General features: G+C 36.1%; 1 protein-coding gene across 1 annotated transcript; it reads left to right on the plus strand.

Annotated features, from left to right (window-relative positions):
• Positions 1-1,901: 1,901 nt before the first annotated feature.
• On the plus strand, positions 1,902-11,966 carry LOC150095308 (astacin-like metalloprotease toxin 1). The gene is made up of 10 exons (XM_090409837.1): positions 1,902-2,100; positions 2,755-2,787; positions 7,280-7,320; positions 7,433-7,508; positions 7,641-7,758; positions 8,852-9,027; positions 9,628-9,852; positions 10,187-10,327; positions 11,187-11,440; positions 11,842-11,966. The coding sequence occupies exons 1-10, from the start codon at positions 2,031-2,033 to the stop codon at positions 11,923-11,925; spliced, it is 1,218 nt and encodes a 405-aa protein (XP_090265963.1). The 5' UTR covers positions 1,902-2,030; the 3' UTR covers positions 11,926-11,966.
• The last annotated feature ends 3,186 nt before the right edge of the window (positions 11,967-15,152 follow it).

Raw genomic sequence — 15,152 nt, forward strand, 5'->3', positions numbered from 1 at the left:
TATCTCCGAACTAGTGGTCCATCCAGGTAAGTCAAGGCAACAAAGAAGTTCCTCCTTTAAGTCTTCATCTTCACTATACCTCACGAAGCAAAGTAGGACAGTATGGTTACTCACGTGTTGAATCGAGATGTTTCGCAATTCATCAAGTTGAATCGCGAAACATCTCGATTTCTTTATCCTCTCTACAACTTGCTTTTAAATATCGGTGGCCACATCAATAATTCTCCTCTGAATGGTGGAGTCCGAAAGCGATATAGCTTCCAGTTATTTAGTGGCTTGAGGGCCCAAAATTTCTCGTATGACATCTAAGATGCAAAGCTTTACTAACTCCTCACCAATAGTAAACCGTTTTTTCGTTTTAGCTATTCGAAGAGCAACTAAATAAGTTGCTCGAAGCAGCGACTTGTCACCACTAGTCGTCATCATTTTCATTTCCCTTTTCTGACTTTTCATCTGGTCACTTAATCTTTGAAAAACGTCCAGTGGCTTATCAATAAAATCTCGATGCTTCGAATGTAAATGAATGACGAGCAAGCTTGGAAGGTTTCATAGCGTCATTTGACAGAATTTCAGAATCCACACACACAAAGGCCGTGGTGATACTTCACTGCCAGGGGCTACAATGAAACCAAGCTTTAAATGGTCCTTGTCGAAACGCCTAACAAAGTTTCGTTTTCTTTTTTGGTTTGTATTGCACATTCCAAAGTATCAATACATTCCTTTTTCTTTGTTTCTTCAAAACTCGAAGCCCTAGTACTTGGCATACTTTCGGTACCATCACTACTTTTCTCTTGAATATCGTTCTTGCCTCTACTAAAGAAGGTTAAAAGGTTTTGCTGTTTCACTTTTTTTTTTGTCTCCATTTTGTAGGGTTTCAATTTTACGAAAGAAATAACTTGTTTTCCGAAATACCACAACACAATATTTGAAAACAATACGGACGAGCGCGATAAAATAAGAAGTTTTGGTGACGCAATACTGGCAATCGACGGCCGCGCAGTTCGCCTATACTTCGGGCGCAACATTGTCGCGTGCAGATTCCTGCTCACCCTGCAACAATGTAGCGCCCGAATCATGTAGCCGCTACATGATTGAGGAGAAATATTTGGCGGACCGCCAGGAAATTTCAGCGGACCGGCAGCGGTCCGCGGACCACAGGTTGAAGAACAAGGGTCTAGTGAATATATTATGTCCAATATCCCCCCTAGTATTTCGTAACTCTCCTCTTGCTTCTATACTTGGAACAAAAATCTACAATATTCTAGGTTTCCTAGAACTACCGGCACCTACAATCTTGTCTTTATTGAAGTCTATTATTGTCCCTTGCCTGTGTCGATCAGCAACTTTGAAGGAACAGTAAGTCACCACTTCCAGTATCATGCATCCTAGCTTTCACAAAGACATACTAGTGCCACCTGGCGGTGGAATACTCGACTGTGAAGAAACCAGGATGATTATTTTGATTTGGTTATGCGTATGTGTGAATTGCAAGTGACTAACAACATGCTTTGCTAGTTTTCGTTTTTTTTTTTTTTTCAGTGTTTGATTATGAATACATTTACAGAATTTCTCTTTGCACGTTGCATTTTAAATTAAATATTTCCTGATTCGTATAAGAAACTGAACATAGTCAAGGCAGGGTTATCTCATTTAAAATGAAACAGTCTGTTATATTCTAATTCAAATCTCTTTTTGAATGTTTTCCTTAAGAACAAAACAATCTTGTAATGAATATTCTGTTTTGGTGATAGAAATATTTCGCCTTGAAGAGAAAAACCTACCGTCATTATCACCATTGCATGTTCACTCAACAAATAATGTATTTGTTTCGTAATCTGCTTGATATCCTGTACTAGGCGAAACTCGATGGTAAGCCTTATCTTCCTATTACAATGGATGATGCAGATAACTTGGGTTATCTGTGTTGACATTTTTCTAAAATGAATGGATAGTTTTTGTTTCAACCGACGTCTTATTACAACTTATATTATATCTTTCGTTGCACAAAAGCACAAGGCAGGCTTTCTAAGATGTTAAAATACGCCATTTTAACGTCGGCATTGGTGTTTATGATAGCAGGATTCCCAATTACATCTGATGGTGAGTAATAGGCCGAAATATAAACTTTTGCTGTATTTTATTACTAAGATAGAAATTGCTGATATTTTAAATAAATGCTGTAATTCATTTACTTACTTAAATTTAGAATTCGGCATCTTGAAGCAAACGTTAACAGAAGTTAGAATTATAAACAGTTGTCTAGTGTGTCGTAAAGATGCATCCAAAGTGGAGACTGGTAGTCTGAAATAAATTAAATGTCTAAAAACTAAATACAAAAAGTATAAACTAGAAACCAAAAACGAAACTCATAAACTAAATCACAAATTGTAGCCCATGGGTATTGTTTGAAGCGTTGATACGCTGAGCTTCCATGTTTCCATTATAACAATAGATTCCTATTGCACACATTAATCAGAATATATTTCCATTGTTGGAAATATATACTGATTATTGGCACGTCCGAAAACTATCTTGAGTAAACGATGCTTTTTTTTTTAATTTAGTTGTTGTTAGTAGAAGCAATATGCAAGTAATTGAATTAAGTCGTTCGCAAATGTCAGCTTCGTAAAGTAGTCTTTCTTGAGATGATTGTTTTTATTTAGTTGTTTTCCTAATTGCTAATCATTTAAAACCTTAATTAAATGTTTGGATCATATATGATAGTAGTTTATATTCACCTTTTTGTCTTTTCAGATGAACTGACGTATCAGGCGATGGAAAATCCAGGTGAGTGATAATATATATATATACCCTCTGTCAAAAAGATACCGAACTTTTCGAAAATAGAAGAAACTAGTGGCGCCACCTCTTGTATCTTTTTGTTGTCGAAAGCGGCAACCTTCGTTAGTGTTGTGTCAACTGTTTATGACATTTGTTTCATTAGAAGCCGAGTTATAGTGCCAAGAGTGCCAGTGTGCTTTGACGAACGGTCGGAAAATGAGTTTCTAACAAGAAAGAGCTGCGATTGACTTTTGTGTTAAACTTGGTGAAAGTTTTACTGAAACGCATCAAATGCTCCAGAAAGCATACGGTGATGAATGTTTATCCCGTACTCAAGTTTACGAGTGGTTTAAGCGATTTCAAAGTGGTTGTGAGACTGGCCAAATGGTCAGTGGTGAGTTTTATCTCGAAGTTTTGAAGGGATTGTTAGCGACAATTCATCGTGTACGGCATGAATATCGTGATGCAGGCAGCTGGTCACTTTTGCACGATAAAGCACCATCTCATCGTTCGAACATTATGAGACAGTTTTTGAGCAAAAACTAAGTTTGTGTGTTAGATCACTCGCCGTATTCACCTGATTTAGCACCCTGTGATTTATTTCTCTTCCCCCGACTTCATTTGCCGATGAAAGGAAAGCTGTAAGACACCATTGAAAACGTTCAAGCGGCAGTAACCACGACTCTCAACAGTATCCCAAAAACCGATATAAAAAACTCATTTAACGAAATAACTGACCGTGCCAAACGCTGCATCGAAGCTGAGGGAGAGTGTATTGATTGAAATAAAGGATTCGAATAATTATAATTGGCCTGTGTTTTATTTTCTATCCAAAGTTCGGTTTCGTTTTGGACAGATTCAGCAGACACATTACGAAACTTGTAAAAATTTCCATAAAAATGCTGCTGTAATGTGAGGAACATTGCAATGGACCGTAAGGAGGTGAATGATCCACTTCACGAGGCATTAATTAGGCCTCATTTGGATTTCTCAGCGCAGGTCTAGTCACTTGGCTATGTCGGTGATATGGAAACATTGGCGAGAGTGTAGAGGTGAATAATTCAGACTGCCTCAGGACACGGGAATATTGAATATGAGGATAGAGTGAGGGAATGTGGTCTTCAGAGATTGGAGGAGGGGGGGGATCATATGATTGAGACGTATAAATTAGTGAGAGAAGCCTATCAGATTGATATAAGGTTATTATTGCATAGGATAATGGATGATGCAAGAACACGAGATCATCTCTAGAAATAAATTGGAACCTCCTGAAAAAAAGATCACGTTATGGAGGAGATATGGAGGCATCCCTGAGCAGAATGAAGATTATAAGGTGCTGGCCATGAAGGTGACAAGTGTACTGAAGAGAGAGAAGTTGGAATATGAAAGGAGATTGGCTGAAGCAATCAAACCCTGGAGAATTCTACAATTACATTTGCTGAATCTGCAAATGTATTTGTAGAATCACATTTGCTGAAGACAGTGCGAATATTTAATGAGTATTTTATTAGCGTATTTCGTGTGGGGGGGGGCGGTTTACGAGGTTAGCAGTAGTGTTGAATAGCAATAAGAAGGAACACAGAAAACGGACAGTTCAAGAATGAGAAATGTTTAGAACTTTGTTAACTTGTTAAGGATCTCAAATAGATCGTGCAAGTGAGAGATTGAGAAGAGCTGTCGATGTAAAAATTCAGTTTAATATGGAAAGGTTGGGATGCAGAGCATACAATTAATGGGGAAATCTTGAAGCAGGTGGAAGAGGTGAGAGATCTGGGTGCAATTTCTGTTGATTCCAAGATTTTTCCTTTCACCATAGCATTTATGTATGATTTCAGATCCAATCCATTTTACTCAATCGCAGTGGATTTATGACTGGATAAATCCGAGGCCCTCGTTCTACCTTAGGTGATATCTTTTGGGTGTTCTTCGATTAGAATCTCAACTGATTTCTCACTTTGTCCATAATATATACGAGGGGAGGGTCTGGAAAGTGCTTATAAACACCTAGAACAAAAATGATATTAGAGCAACTCATATAATCATAATCAGTGTTTTATCAGTTGGTTTAATATAATTTTTGTTCCAGGTGTTTATCAGAACTTCCCAGTCCCCCCCCCCCACCCCCCTCATATATCTCGATTTTTTTTATATTAATAACACCATCAAATTTTCCTCCTTTGGGTGCCAAGTTGGGTTTTGAAAAACGCAATTTGGGTAGAAATGTGTTCGGGCAAGGTAGAGTGAGCGGAAGCATTCACGTGTTTACTAAACCAGTTTATATCCGCCACTTCTTAGCTTTTGCCTCGCTTCTTCCCGTAAACTGAGAATATCCCTGCACAGATGTTTTAATTCAGAGTGCAGAGTTTGAGCTCTGTAAAGGAATTCGTTAGTGATATTTCCATGAATGTTGTAAGTTACAAAATGTTTGCAAGAACAAATGTGTAATTTAATTTCTTTCTTGTAAATTCTTTCCATGATTATGACAAAAATAAAAAATAAATAAATAATTGCCATTTGTTTGAGGACACCCATTTCAGCTTTGTAGGGGCGACGTCCAGCCTAGCGTTGGCCCTGGTTGTAATAATACCAAAGAAGCCATCGCCATACCCTACTGTTACGTTTGTTTTGTGCGCTGTACTCATAAATCCTAAAGCAGAATTTATTTATTTATTTACATTTATCCCAAACTACCTAGTCTAGCCATAAATGCTGTTACAACATGAACAGCGCATAAACCTTTAATCTAGCAATTGCATTAATCAGCTTTCAGCACATAGAAACAACACGTGTAACGAGCATACAGCAGCACTCAACGTTCGAAATGTTCCCCTTTTGCCGTCACGCTAGCCCGAAGTCTGTGAGGCCGCATATCGATGGCGGCATGCACAACATCAGACCGAAACACTGCCACTTCCCTTTTCAAATCCACCTTCAAGCTGGCGATGCGTTTCTTGCTCTCAAGCTCCGACCACAATTTGAAGTCCAACAGATTCAGATCGAGACTTCCAGTAGTACCTCGAATGATGATGATAAGAAAAAAAATGTACCTGAACATTCAGGTAAGGAGGAAAGATCAGTTCAAGAGACAACTAGTGACAGCGAAGGGGAGTATCTGAAAGCACCCTCTGTAATATTTATTGTCCAGAATTGGAGTAGGTATACTCATTGAAATTACCATGCCTTTTCAACAAAAACCAAGAAAAAAAAATTTAGCTAAGGTGGGAGAAGGAACCTGAATATCACCTGAACACCGTGAGACTAGAGAAAGGTCTCATGGAAAAACGAATCCGGGTTCCTGTTCGTGTGTGCGGAAGGACAAGGAGGTGACGACATCAACCAGGAAGCAATGAGCCCACCATGCGTTGCAACAACAGTGGAAGACAGTTGTGGGAATGATGGTCTAGGACATGTTTCCACGGAACTTCTCGGGATTCTTGATATCAATAGCACTGAATGGTAAAGCCAACCCGAACATCAGGACAGATCAAATTCATTCATGCTGCCCGATTATCGGCATGTGGTGTACATTTCTAATCAGATGCCTAAGCACATGTCATATAGAAATATTTAAAGGAACACGATAGTGACTTCATCTTAATAACGGATAAGCTTCAGCTTCTATCACTAAATCTCAATCTCATTGGAAGGCCTTCGAATGTGGGGGAAAGATATGTCCATCACAGGATTTCCCAGTTAGCACATCTGATGGCACATCAGGAATTCCTGTTCACCTGGGAGAGATCTTTGCGAAATGCTTCCAGAATAACATCGTAAAGTCAATACCCAGAGCTCATAAAGTGTTCTAAAATCTCAAAGTGGTCCAATACTTTATTAGATGGATATGCTTGTTAAATTATCCATTCTGTGTAATTGTTTCTTGTTAGTGGTTTACAATTTACCATAATTATTAATGGTCGTTGTGGGATTTAATTATTGTGAATTACTAATTGTCTGGGGAGGGGGTGGGGGAGTAAGTGTTTCCCAACAGTAATTTTTATTGTCAGACCACGAATTCATTATTAGAACAAGTGAAACACATTTTTTGGCTTACATACTGCACTGTGACTATGGAAGTTATAATTTCTATTCATTTTCTATTCATTTTCCTATACTTTATTTCTTTTTCTTAATTCTTTTTCTTTTGGAACATTCTGTTTAGTTTCCTTTTATATGTTTTGTTATTAACAGAGTCCTCAAATTTGTCATTATAACCAAAAGTGAGGAAATTGACAATTCCGATAAGGATCTTAAATATCAAAGGTCACTAAATCTGACCATTTTTTTGTAGAGTTTTACATTAATAGATCGAATAATGAACAAAAAGAAAGAACATTGGTATGTTCTTTCTTTTAGGCACATGCTTTTTTCGCAATGCATTTAAAAACAAACAAATGCAGTTTCGTATAAATGTAAATAAGAAAATAATTACTATAAAAACAATACATAAAAGTATTAGGACTGGAGTTATATATATTAGAGTAAATATTTATCTTTTTAGATTTGTACCAGGGTGATATCACAGGAATTGATCCCCATACTGTAAGTTCAATCCACACATTTTACATTTTCTATTAATTTTTGTATACTTTTTTCTATTTATTTATTTCGTTAATATAATATGATAGCCTTCGATTTTGTCCATTTCTTGCAGGACAGAAACGCTATAGTGAACAGTTTAAAATATTGGCCTGGTGGTATCGTCCCTTATGTTATAGATCCGTCTATCGGTTAGTATGTTTGAATTAAGATTCAACGCGTTATTTGATACAATTAATTTTAATAATTGCATCAATCATTTCTACAATCAGCAGTAATGATTTCTTAGGAATGTTTAATTGTTTTTGGGGATTTTATTATAGAAAAATACCGGAATATCATAATGGAGGGAATCCAAGATTATCACAAAAACACGTGTGTGAAGTTTCGACCCAAAGATGACGGTGACGAGAATTATGTTGTGCTGAAACCGGTTAAAGGGTAAATGGTTTGCACCAGCTTAAGTATAAATATACCATTAGTTGTTCTTTGTTTACTTCTCAATATATAAGTTTGATATTTTTGGTGTTCTTATACGATACTTTTGTACCATGCTTTACTTCAACAGGACAACAGTAATTTTTTGTTTGTAAACTGCGTGTGTTTGAAGGCCGATTTGTCTGTATGAGGGATGAAAAACCTGAGTTTCCGGAAGGAAAAACCTCGCCATCCCCGTATGAGATTGGCTAACTCGCCTTCAATTGAAAAAGCCCATATAAGGATATAATATAAAAAAATAGTTATCCACTGAATCTACATCATGACATCACACCAAGTTTGTTACGAACATTAGTGGGTTTCCAAATTGACGACAGCATACTGATGAACATAGCCTTCCGCATAAGATTTAGTATCAACAACTGCAAAGGTGAGTGCATATTTATAGACACATTTAAACTGGTCATATAATTTAAAATAAATTTCATGACCCGAAAGAAGTTTATTTATTAAGTAACTTACATATAATTTCGCAAAAAGTTTCAACAATATCTCTATAAATGCTTATTCTTTGCTAAAAAGGGATATCAAGAACATTTGAAGTACTACGCATTTCAATGTTAAAATACGCGTTTATACCTCTGGGAATTTAGAAGCTTTTTCCTCCCAGATCCATTCCATTTATGCTGAAGAATGCATGTGTAGTATGTAATCTCGCACGAACAAAGTTTTCAGACATTGGCGCAATTAAAATGCTAAGGATGGGTTCTTAAAGATGTACTAGTGGCAGGGAAGGGATACTGGAACGTGCATATGTAGAAAACACCCACTTGAACGAAAACGGAAACCAATTTAGTCATTCGTAAAAGGTGTACTTCTTTTTCTTTGGCACTACAGCCCCATGTAGGGTCTTGGCCTCCCATTTTCGGGTTTCATACTCTCACTGTAAGTGCAACTGTGAATCTTCTCTTCTCTTATGAAAAATTTATTTATATTTGTAAATACATTTTCATCATTTTCATTGGTTTTGAAAACAAACAAGGAACATTTCTATAATTGTGAACATATTTCTAAGATGTTTTTTTTCCCCTTACAGATGCAGCTCTCGTTTAGGCATGCAGGGAGGTGAACAAGTAGTCTCCCTTAGCCCGGGATGTTATTGGAGACAGACAGTAACTCATGAACTGGGACATGTGCTTGGTTTTGACCATGAGCAGAATAGATCGGACAGAGATGACTATCTCATTATTCACTGGGGGAACATCGAGCGAGGTAGGTGATCTTGGTTGTTCTATATGTTTGCAGATTGAGATGATATTATTAATCTTCAAGAATAATTTTTAAGAAACGTTATCTAGACATTCTTTTGTCATACAGAACTATTTTTAGGAAGCGAATTTTTTTTACTGTCTTTTTTACAGCATGTAATCTTGTATGATATCCCACATATAGTGTTTGAATTTATATGACGTTTCTGGACTTAATAATATTGTATGTCTGTCTGTCATGTACCGGTGGTTCCAGGTCTTCACTGACGATGATCTTTCCACTGGTATGACTATATCGATATTTATTGTCCTTCGGAATTTCCATTGGATTTGTCGATTGAACTACAAGTTGCGAAAGAGTTGTTAGTATTCAAAAATGCTTTTTGATTCTTTCAGTTTAATATTCATTCAGGAAAACAAGACTTATGTAATGAAACAAAGCTTATATTTATCGTTTCTTATTGGAATCAGGGCAGAGTCCTGCTTATTTCTCTCATTATCCACCAACCCACTCATTAACCCACTCATGGGTGGGTGAGTGTGTAATTAATGCGTGTGTTATATGGTTTACCATCCGATTATTATGATTTTTTTATTCTTGCAGATCAGTTGCACAACTTTGCCAAAGTGCCACCATGGGGAAATAATTTACTAGGAGAGATGTTTGATACTAATTCCATAATGCTCTACCATAGCACTGCATTTTCAAAGGATGGTCAATCTCATACTATGGATGCCCGCAGTGGAACAACATTATTGCCTGTTCATAAAAAGCCCGGATTAAGTGCCAGTGATATACGTAGAGTGAACAAACTATACCAATGTAATGGTGAGTTTATTTTTAATTCAAGTAACGTATTAGTCAAAATTTATAGATGATTCATAATCATCATAATTTTTTATAATTAAGAAATGCGACATTAAAAATAATACTATTTTCAACAATGGTATATAATGTTAAGGTTAGGGACCACGAGATGGCGATAGTTGTCAGCCTGCTTTCTCTTCCCAGATGCCAATTAAAAGCTATCTATCTATCTATTTTGTATATACATTTAGTAATAAGATGCCAAGTTATTTGTATCTTATTTGAGAGCATCCAACTGATTCTGATGGATAAAAATCCAATAAGTAATAATAGTTCTGCATTTATCTGCATACAGATAACATTCGTCCTGATCCTCCCAAGATGCTGGATATCAGATGTAATTTTGAAAGCTCCAGGTGTGGTTTCGAACACTCGGAGTCCAGTGTCTCTCCACTGGACTGGAATTATGGACAAGGGATAATTGGAGGAAAATCCGGTAAGATATTCTTTTTTATCTGCGCAAAAATATTAATAAGAAATTGATTAGCTAGGAGAGTTCTTTGTCACAAAGCTTTTAGCAGTGTCATCTGTTATTATCCAATAACTATCAATGACGATGATTGTAATTAAAATAAAATAACATAAATATTTTATGCTTCTATTAAAACAGTAACGGTTTTATTGTTTTATTCGTAATATTAAATCTTTTAAACTAAGTATTTATAAGTTTTCAGGAGATTATTTTTATGATCCTTTAAACCTTTATAAAATAAACAGAGATTTTTTTTTCTGGTTTATTTATATTGTTTCGTTTTAGTATTAACAAGTTCAAAATGTTTAAATGAAATCCGCTAACAAAACTTTGAAGTTCTACGGAAAATAGCAGTTTGACTGAAATGCAAAAATCCATGCAAACTAATTCAAATGAAAATTTAAAAATTATTTTGTAATCATTAAATTATTAAATCCCAAAACTCATACTAGTACAAATAATAACGCTGTTGTTAGGGTCCAGCGCCACGAGATGGCGCCAGTTGTCTGTGGTGTTCTCTCCTCCCCAAAAAGTCTTGTTTCACTGATAGCTTCAGCTTACTATCAGTGAATGGCTTGAAGGATGAAGAGTGGATGCCCACCTGAGTACTAAAAATCACGACTAAAATAGATCTTTCTTTTTTTAATATTTGATTTTTATTAAACAAATTCAAAGTAATATGAAATATTTAAAATCGATTTTTTTATGATTTGGGGATTTTCTTTTTTCTTTCCTTTTATCCATTTGTAATTTTTGGCATAATTATTAAACTGTTATTACTATAACAATTCAAGTGACTTAAAATATAAAAACAAATTCACAGGGAAGTTCCTGTATGTACGATCAGAAGAGACTCATGGTCAAACATCAGGAGTGATGACTCCTCTTTACAACATCCAATGGCCACGACAAGCTTGCTTACGGTTTAAGTTATATTTTCAAGGAGATGGAGTCAGCGCATTGACCGTTTTTCAGAGAGATTTTAAAACGTCGAAGAGCATTCTTTCTCACAAAACTCAGTCATCTACTTGGCAGGACGTTTCCATCAACGTTCAGTGCAACGACGACGCAGTCATGGTAAGTAACTGCCCATTTTCATTTAATAAATGATTTAAGTCAGAATTAAAGTGACAATAAAATGTTTATTGGACATTAGTTAATTCATGTTCACAAGAAATAAGGTGATAGGTGTCTCCCTATCGTTCTTGTGGTAAGATGAGTGCATTGTAGCCACATCACAGATGAAAGATGTCAAAAGTGTGTCACCTTTCATTATAGTGTGTGTGTGTGTGTGTGTGTGTGTGTGTGTGTGTGTGTGTGTGTGTGTGTGTGTGTGTGTGTGTGTGTGTTCTGAACTGTGTCCATATTAAAAATCTCCGAATTCTTTCTTTCGTATCATTTTTAAAAGTATTTTTAATACAGGCGTAATTTTCAATAATTCCTAATCCAAATATTAACATTCAATTTCTTTTTTTCAGTTCGTTTTTGTTGTAACCAGTTTGCCTGAAGGAACAGGACTGATAGCTCTAGATGAATTCGTATTTAGTCCATCCAGTTGCTGATTGTAGGATTACTTAATAGCACAATAAATAATTTGCCGATACTAGTGGACTGTAATTATCATCACCTGATTACTCTCAAAACTTCATTCATCTCATGATGTTCTTGTTTTAACCCTTATTGAAGTGTAGGCAAAGTATCTCCTCGTGAAATATCTTCACGATTGGGCAACTTATACGAGGGTAGTCTAAAACGTTCTCGGCCTAACCATAGAGGGCAACACTATCGGCATGTTTTTCTAAGTTGGTACATCTGTCATAAGCATCCATGTGAAATTGCAAGTCATTCTATCAAGAGTTTGTTTTATACAGATGTCTGAAGCAAAAGTGTTGTCTGTATCCCTTGAAATGGATAAAATTGAGTATCGTGCGGTTATAAAATTCTTTGTAAAAGAAGGTTTAACGCCAAAGGAACATCATAAAAGTTTATGGGCGCTCTTCTCCTTCGTTGTCGACAGTTGAGAAATGGACTGCCGAGTTTAAACGTGGCCGTACCAGCCTTGAAGATAATCCACGTGAAGGACGTCCAAAAAGTATAACAACACCAGAAATCATCGATGAAATGCAAGATATGGTATTAGATTACTGGGCGAGTCAAAGTGCGTGAAATTGCTGAGACTATAGGCATTTCAAAGGAACGAGTAGGATATATTTTGAATGAAGAATTGTAAATGAAAAAGCTTTACGCAAGATGGGTGCCGCGCTTGCTCACAGCAAATCAAAAACGCACTCACATGAAAATCTCTGAACAGTGCTTGGAGGATTTTAACAAGAATAAAACGGATTTTGTGCGTCGATTTATTACTACGGATGAGATATTGGTTCACCATTACACACCAGAATCCAAACAGCAGTCAAAACAGTGGGAAGAAGCAGGTTGTTCGGTGCCAAAGACGACAAAGTCTGTTCCGTCAGCATTAAAGATCATGGCATCGGTGTTTTGGGATGCTAAAGGCATTTTGGGATGCTAAAGGAAAATGGTAAAACAATAACCGAGGAATGTTATTCCGATCTTTTAACCTCTCTGACTTTTAGTCTCTCTGACTAGACGAAAAAATTCTTGAGAAAAGACCCGGTTTGCAGGGAAAAAAATCATCTTTCATCAGGACAATGCACCTGCCCCCAAAGGTGTTTTGACAATGGGAAAATTAAGGGATCTGCACCATGAATTGTTGGAACATCCACCCTATGCCCCAGATTTGGCTCCCTCTGACTTTCATCTCTTCCCAAAACTAAAACTCTTTCTTGCTGGTCAACGTTTTTTTTTCGAATCAAGAGGGGATTGCAGCTGTAGAATGGCATTTTGCAGATCTTACTTAGGACCACTACAGGGACGAAATAATGGCGCTGGAATAAATTAATTAGTCTTAAGGGAGAATATGTTTAAAAATAAAAATAATTTTCAAATTATATGTTCGTTTTTTCATTGTTAGGGCGAGAACGTTTCAAACCACCCTCGTATCGAGAGACTGATGGCTTCATATTAATTTCCTTAGTATCCTATAACGCAAAACACTCTTCCTTTCATAAGACTATATTACTTTGTATTATGGGAAGGATCATAACCTAGACCGGTTTCGTCCTTTATTGAAGTCTTTGTTGAAGTTGAATTAATGTTAGACTTGAATTAATAATAATGCTGATGATAATGATAAGGTGTTCATTGTTACGTCACTCTGATCTGAATGCTTTGACAGTGCTGTTCATTTATTTGCATAGAGCTGATTGCTTGGGAAATGTCTGTAATTTGACGGTCGGTGATGCATTATGAATCTCTCTCTCTCTCTCTCTCTCTCTCTCTCTCTCGCTCTCTCTCTCTCTCTCTCTCTCGCTCTCTCTCTCTCTCTCTTGTCTATTCTCCGTTTTAGGTTGATAAAATAAATTATGAATTATACAAATTCAATTTCAATGCAAATTTAATTCTACATAAGTAATGTAGTGGTTTTCTATTTGATGAAACGGCATGATACCACGTGCGTTTTAATTTTTCCAGCTTTTTGTGGCAATCAGCAGGAGATAAAAGAAGTGGAAACTTGGTGTATTATTATCACGATAAGGTTGTTGCAATGGGTCAACTTGCGCACACTGAGATAACTTAAAACGATAATGATTATGACCGTTATCCTGTATTTTATTTTTCCTTTTTAAGGCAAGTTTCGCAAACTGTAATCACTTATTATGGTGTTATTCTGTTCGCTTGTCCTTGTATCATTATTTATGTTATTCTATCTACCTGTGACTTGACGAATTTTGATGAAATTTAATATTTAGAGTATGGATTAAAATTCGCGGAATTTGTGCTCTCCATTTTGATTTAAACTGGGTCATTTTAATAGCAAAGTGACAGGAATTTATCGCTACAGTGCTTTAGCAAAATGTTCCCGGATTTGATTGCGAAAGTGGACAAATGTCGCAATACGAAAATACGTTTACGAAGTGTACTGTTTTATGACTTTATTGAACTATATTCTTACTCGTTTGATATATCCGTATTTGGTAGTAAGATGTCGCAATCAGTGTTCGTGCCTGTTTATAATCTGAATTCGAGGGTCACACTATGGTTGCAACAGTCAAAATTCAGGGCTTTGACTTCCCCCTTCTCAACCGACTCCACTTATTTATTTTTATTGTTGTTGTTCTTCTTCTTCTTTCCACGGTATTAGGCCTACTGGCCTGTTTCGGCAAGTAGGCCTAATACCTCACACCCCCTTTTTAGGGGTCTTCTTCTACTTCTTTCCCCTTTTGGTTTATAATTTTTATTATTTTTATATTTATAATTTTATACATTTATTTTTAAAATATTTTTATTGTTAAATAATATAATTCTCCTTGGCATGAAGTTTTTTTTTCTGAAATACAGCGCAAAGAAATTTAAAATTTCTTTGAAATCATTGACTTTCCCCTCCCTCCCAAAAGTCTTGAAAAGTTAAAGCAGAGTTAAACAATCTTGCTTACTCCATTTCGGGAATAAAACGCATTACAGGATTTTTTTAATTGAAAGATTGGTTGTTTAGGTTATGTCCAAAGCAATTAAGGCTACGAGGCCAAATGTATTATCTGTAAATTGCACGTGTTCTTATGGTCGATTTGTCATCATAAGAACCACACGCATCCTCTCACATTATGTTCTAATTTGAGATGTTGCAACATCTCTAATAATCTTGTAAAAATTATAAATAATTAGATATTAAACAAAGAAATTTATTTGCAAACCATACAAATGAGCCAAT

Source organism: Typopeltis vanoorti, chromosome 20 (assembly GCF_054136105.1).
Source record: "Typopeltis vanoorti isolate ZY-2024b chromosome 20, IOZ_Tvanoo_1.0, whole genome shotgun sequence".
Classification (NCBI taxonomy): domain Eukaryota; kingdom Metazoa; phylum Arthropoda; class Arachnida; order Uropygi; family Thelyphonidae; genus Typopeltis; species Typopeltis vanoorti.

Bases quoted from the DNA above. Each gene is read 5' to 3' on its own strand.
- LOC150095308 (XM_090409837.1), top strand. From the start codon at position 2,031: ATGTTAAAATACGCCATTTTAACGTCGGCATTGGTGTTTATGATAGCA. The intron at 2,788-7,279 runs GTGAGTGATAAT...TTATCTTTTTAG, and splicing joins TCAGGCGATGGAAAATCCAG to ATTTGTACCAGGGTGATATC. The intron at 7,509-7,640 runs GTTAGTATGTTT...ATTTTATTATAG, and splicing joins TGTTATAGATCCGTCTATCG to AAAAATACCGGAATATCATA.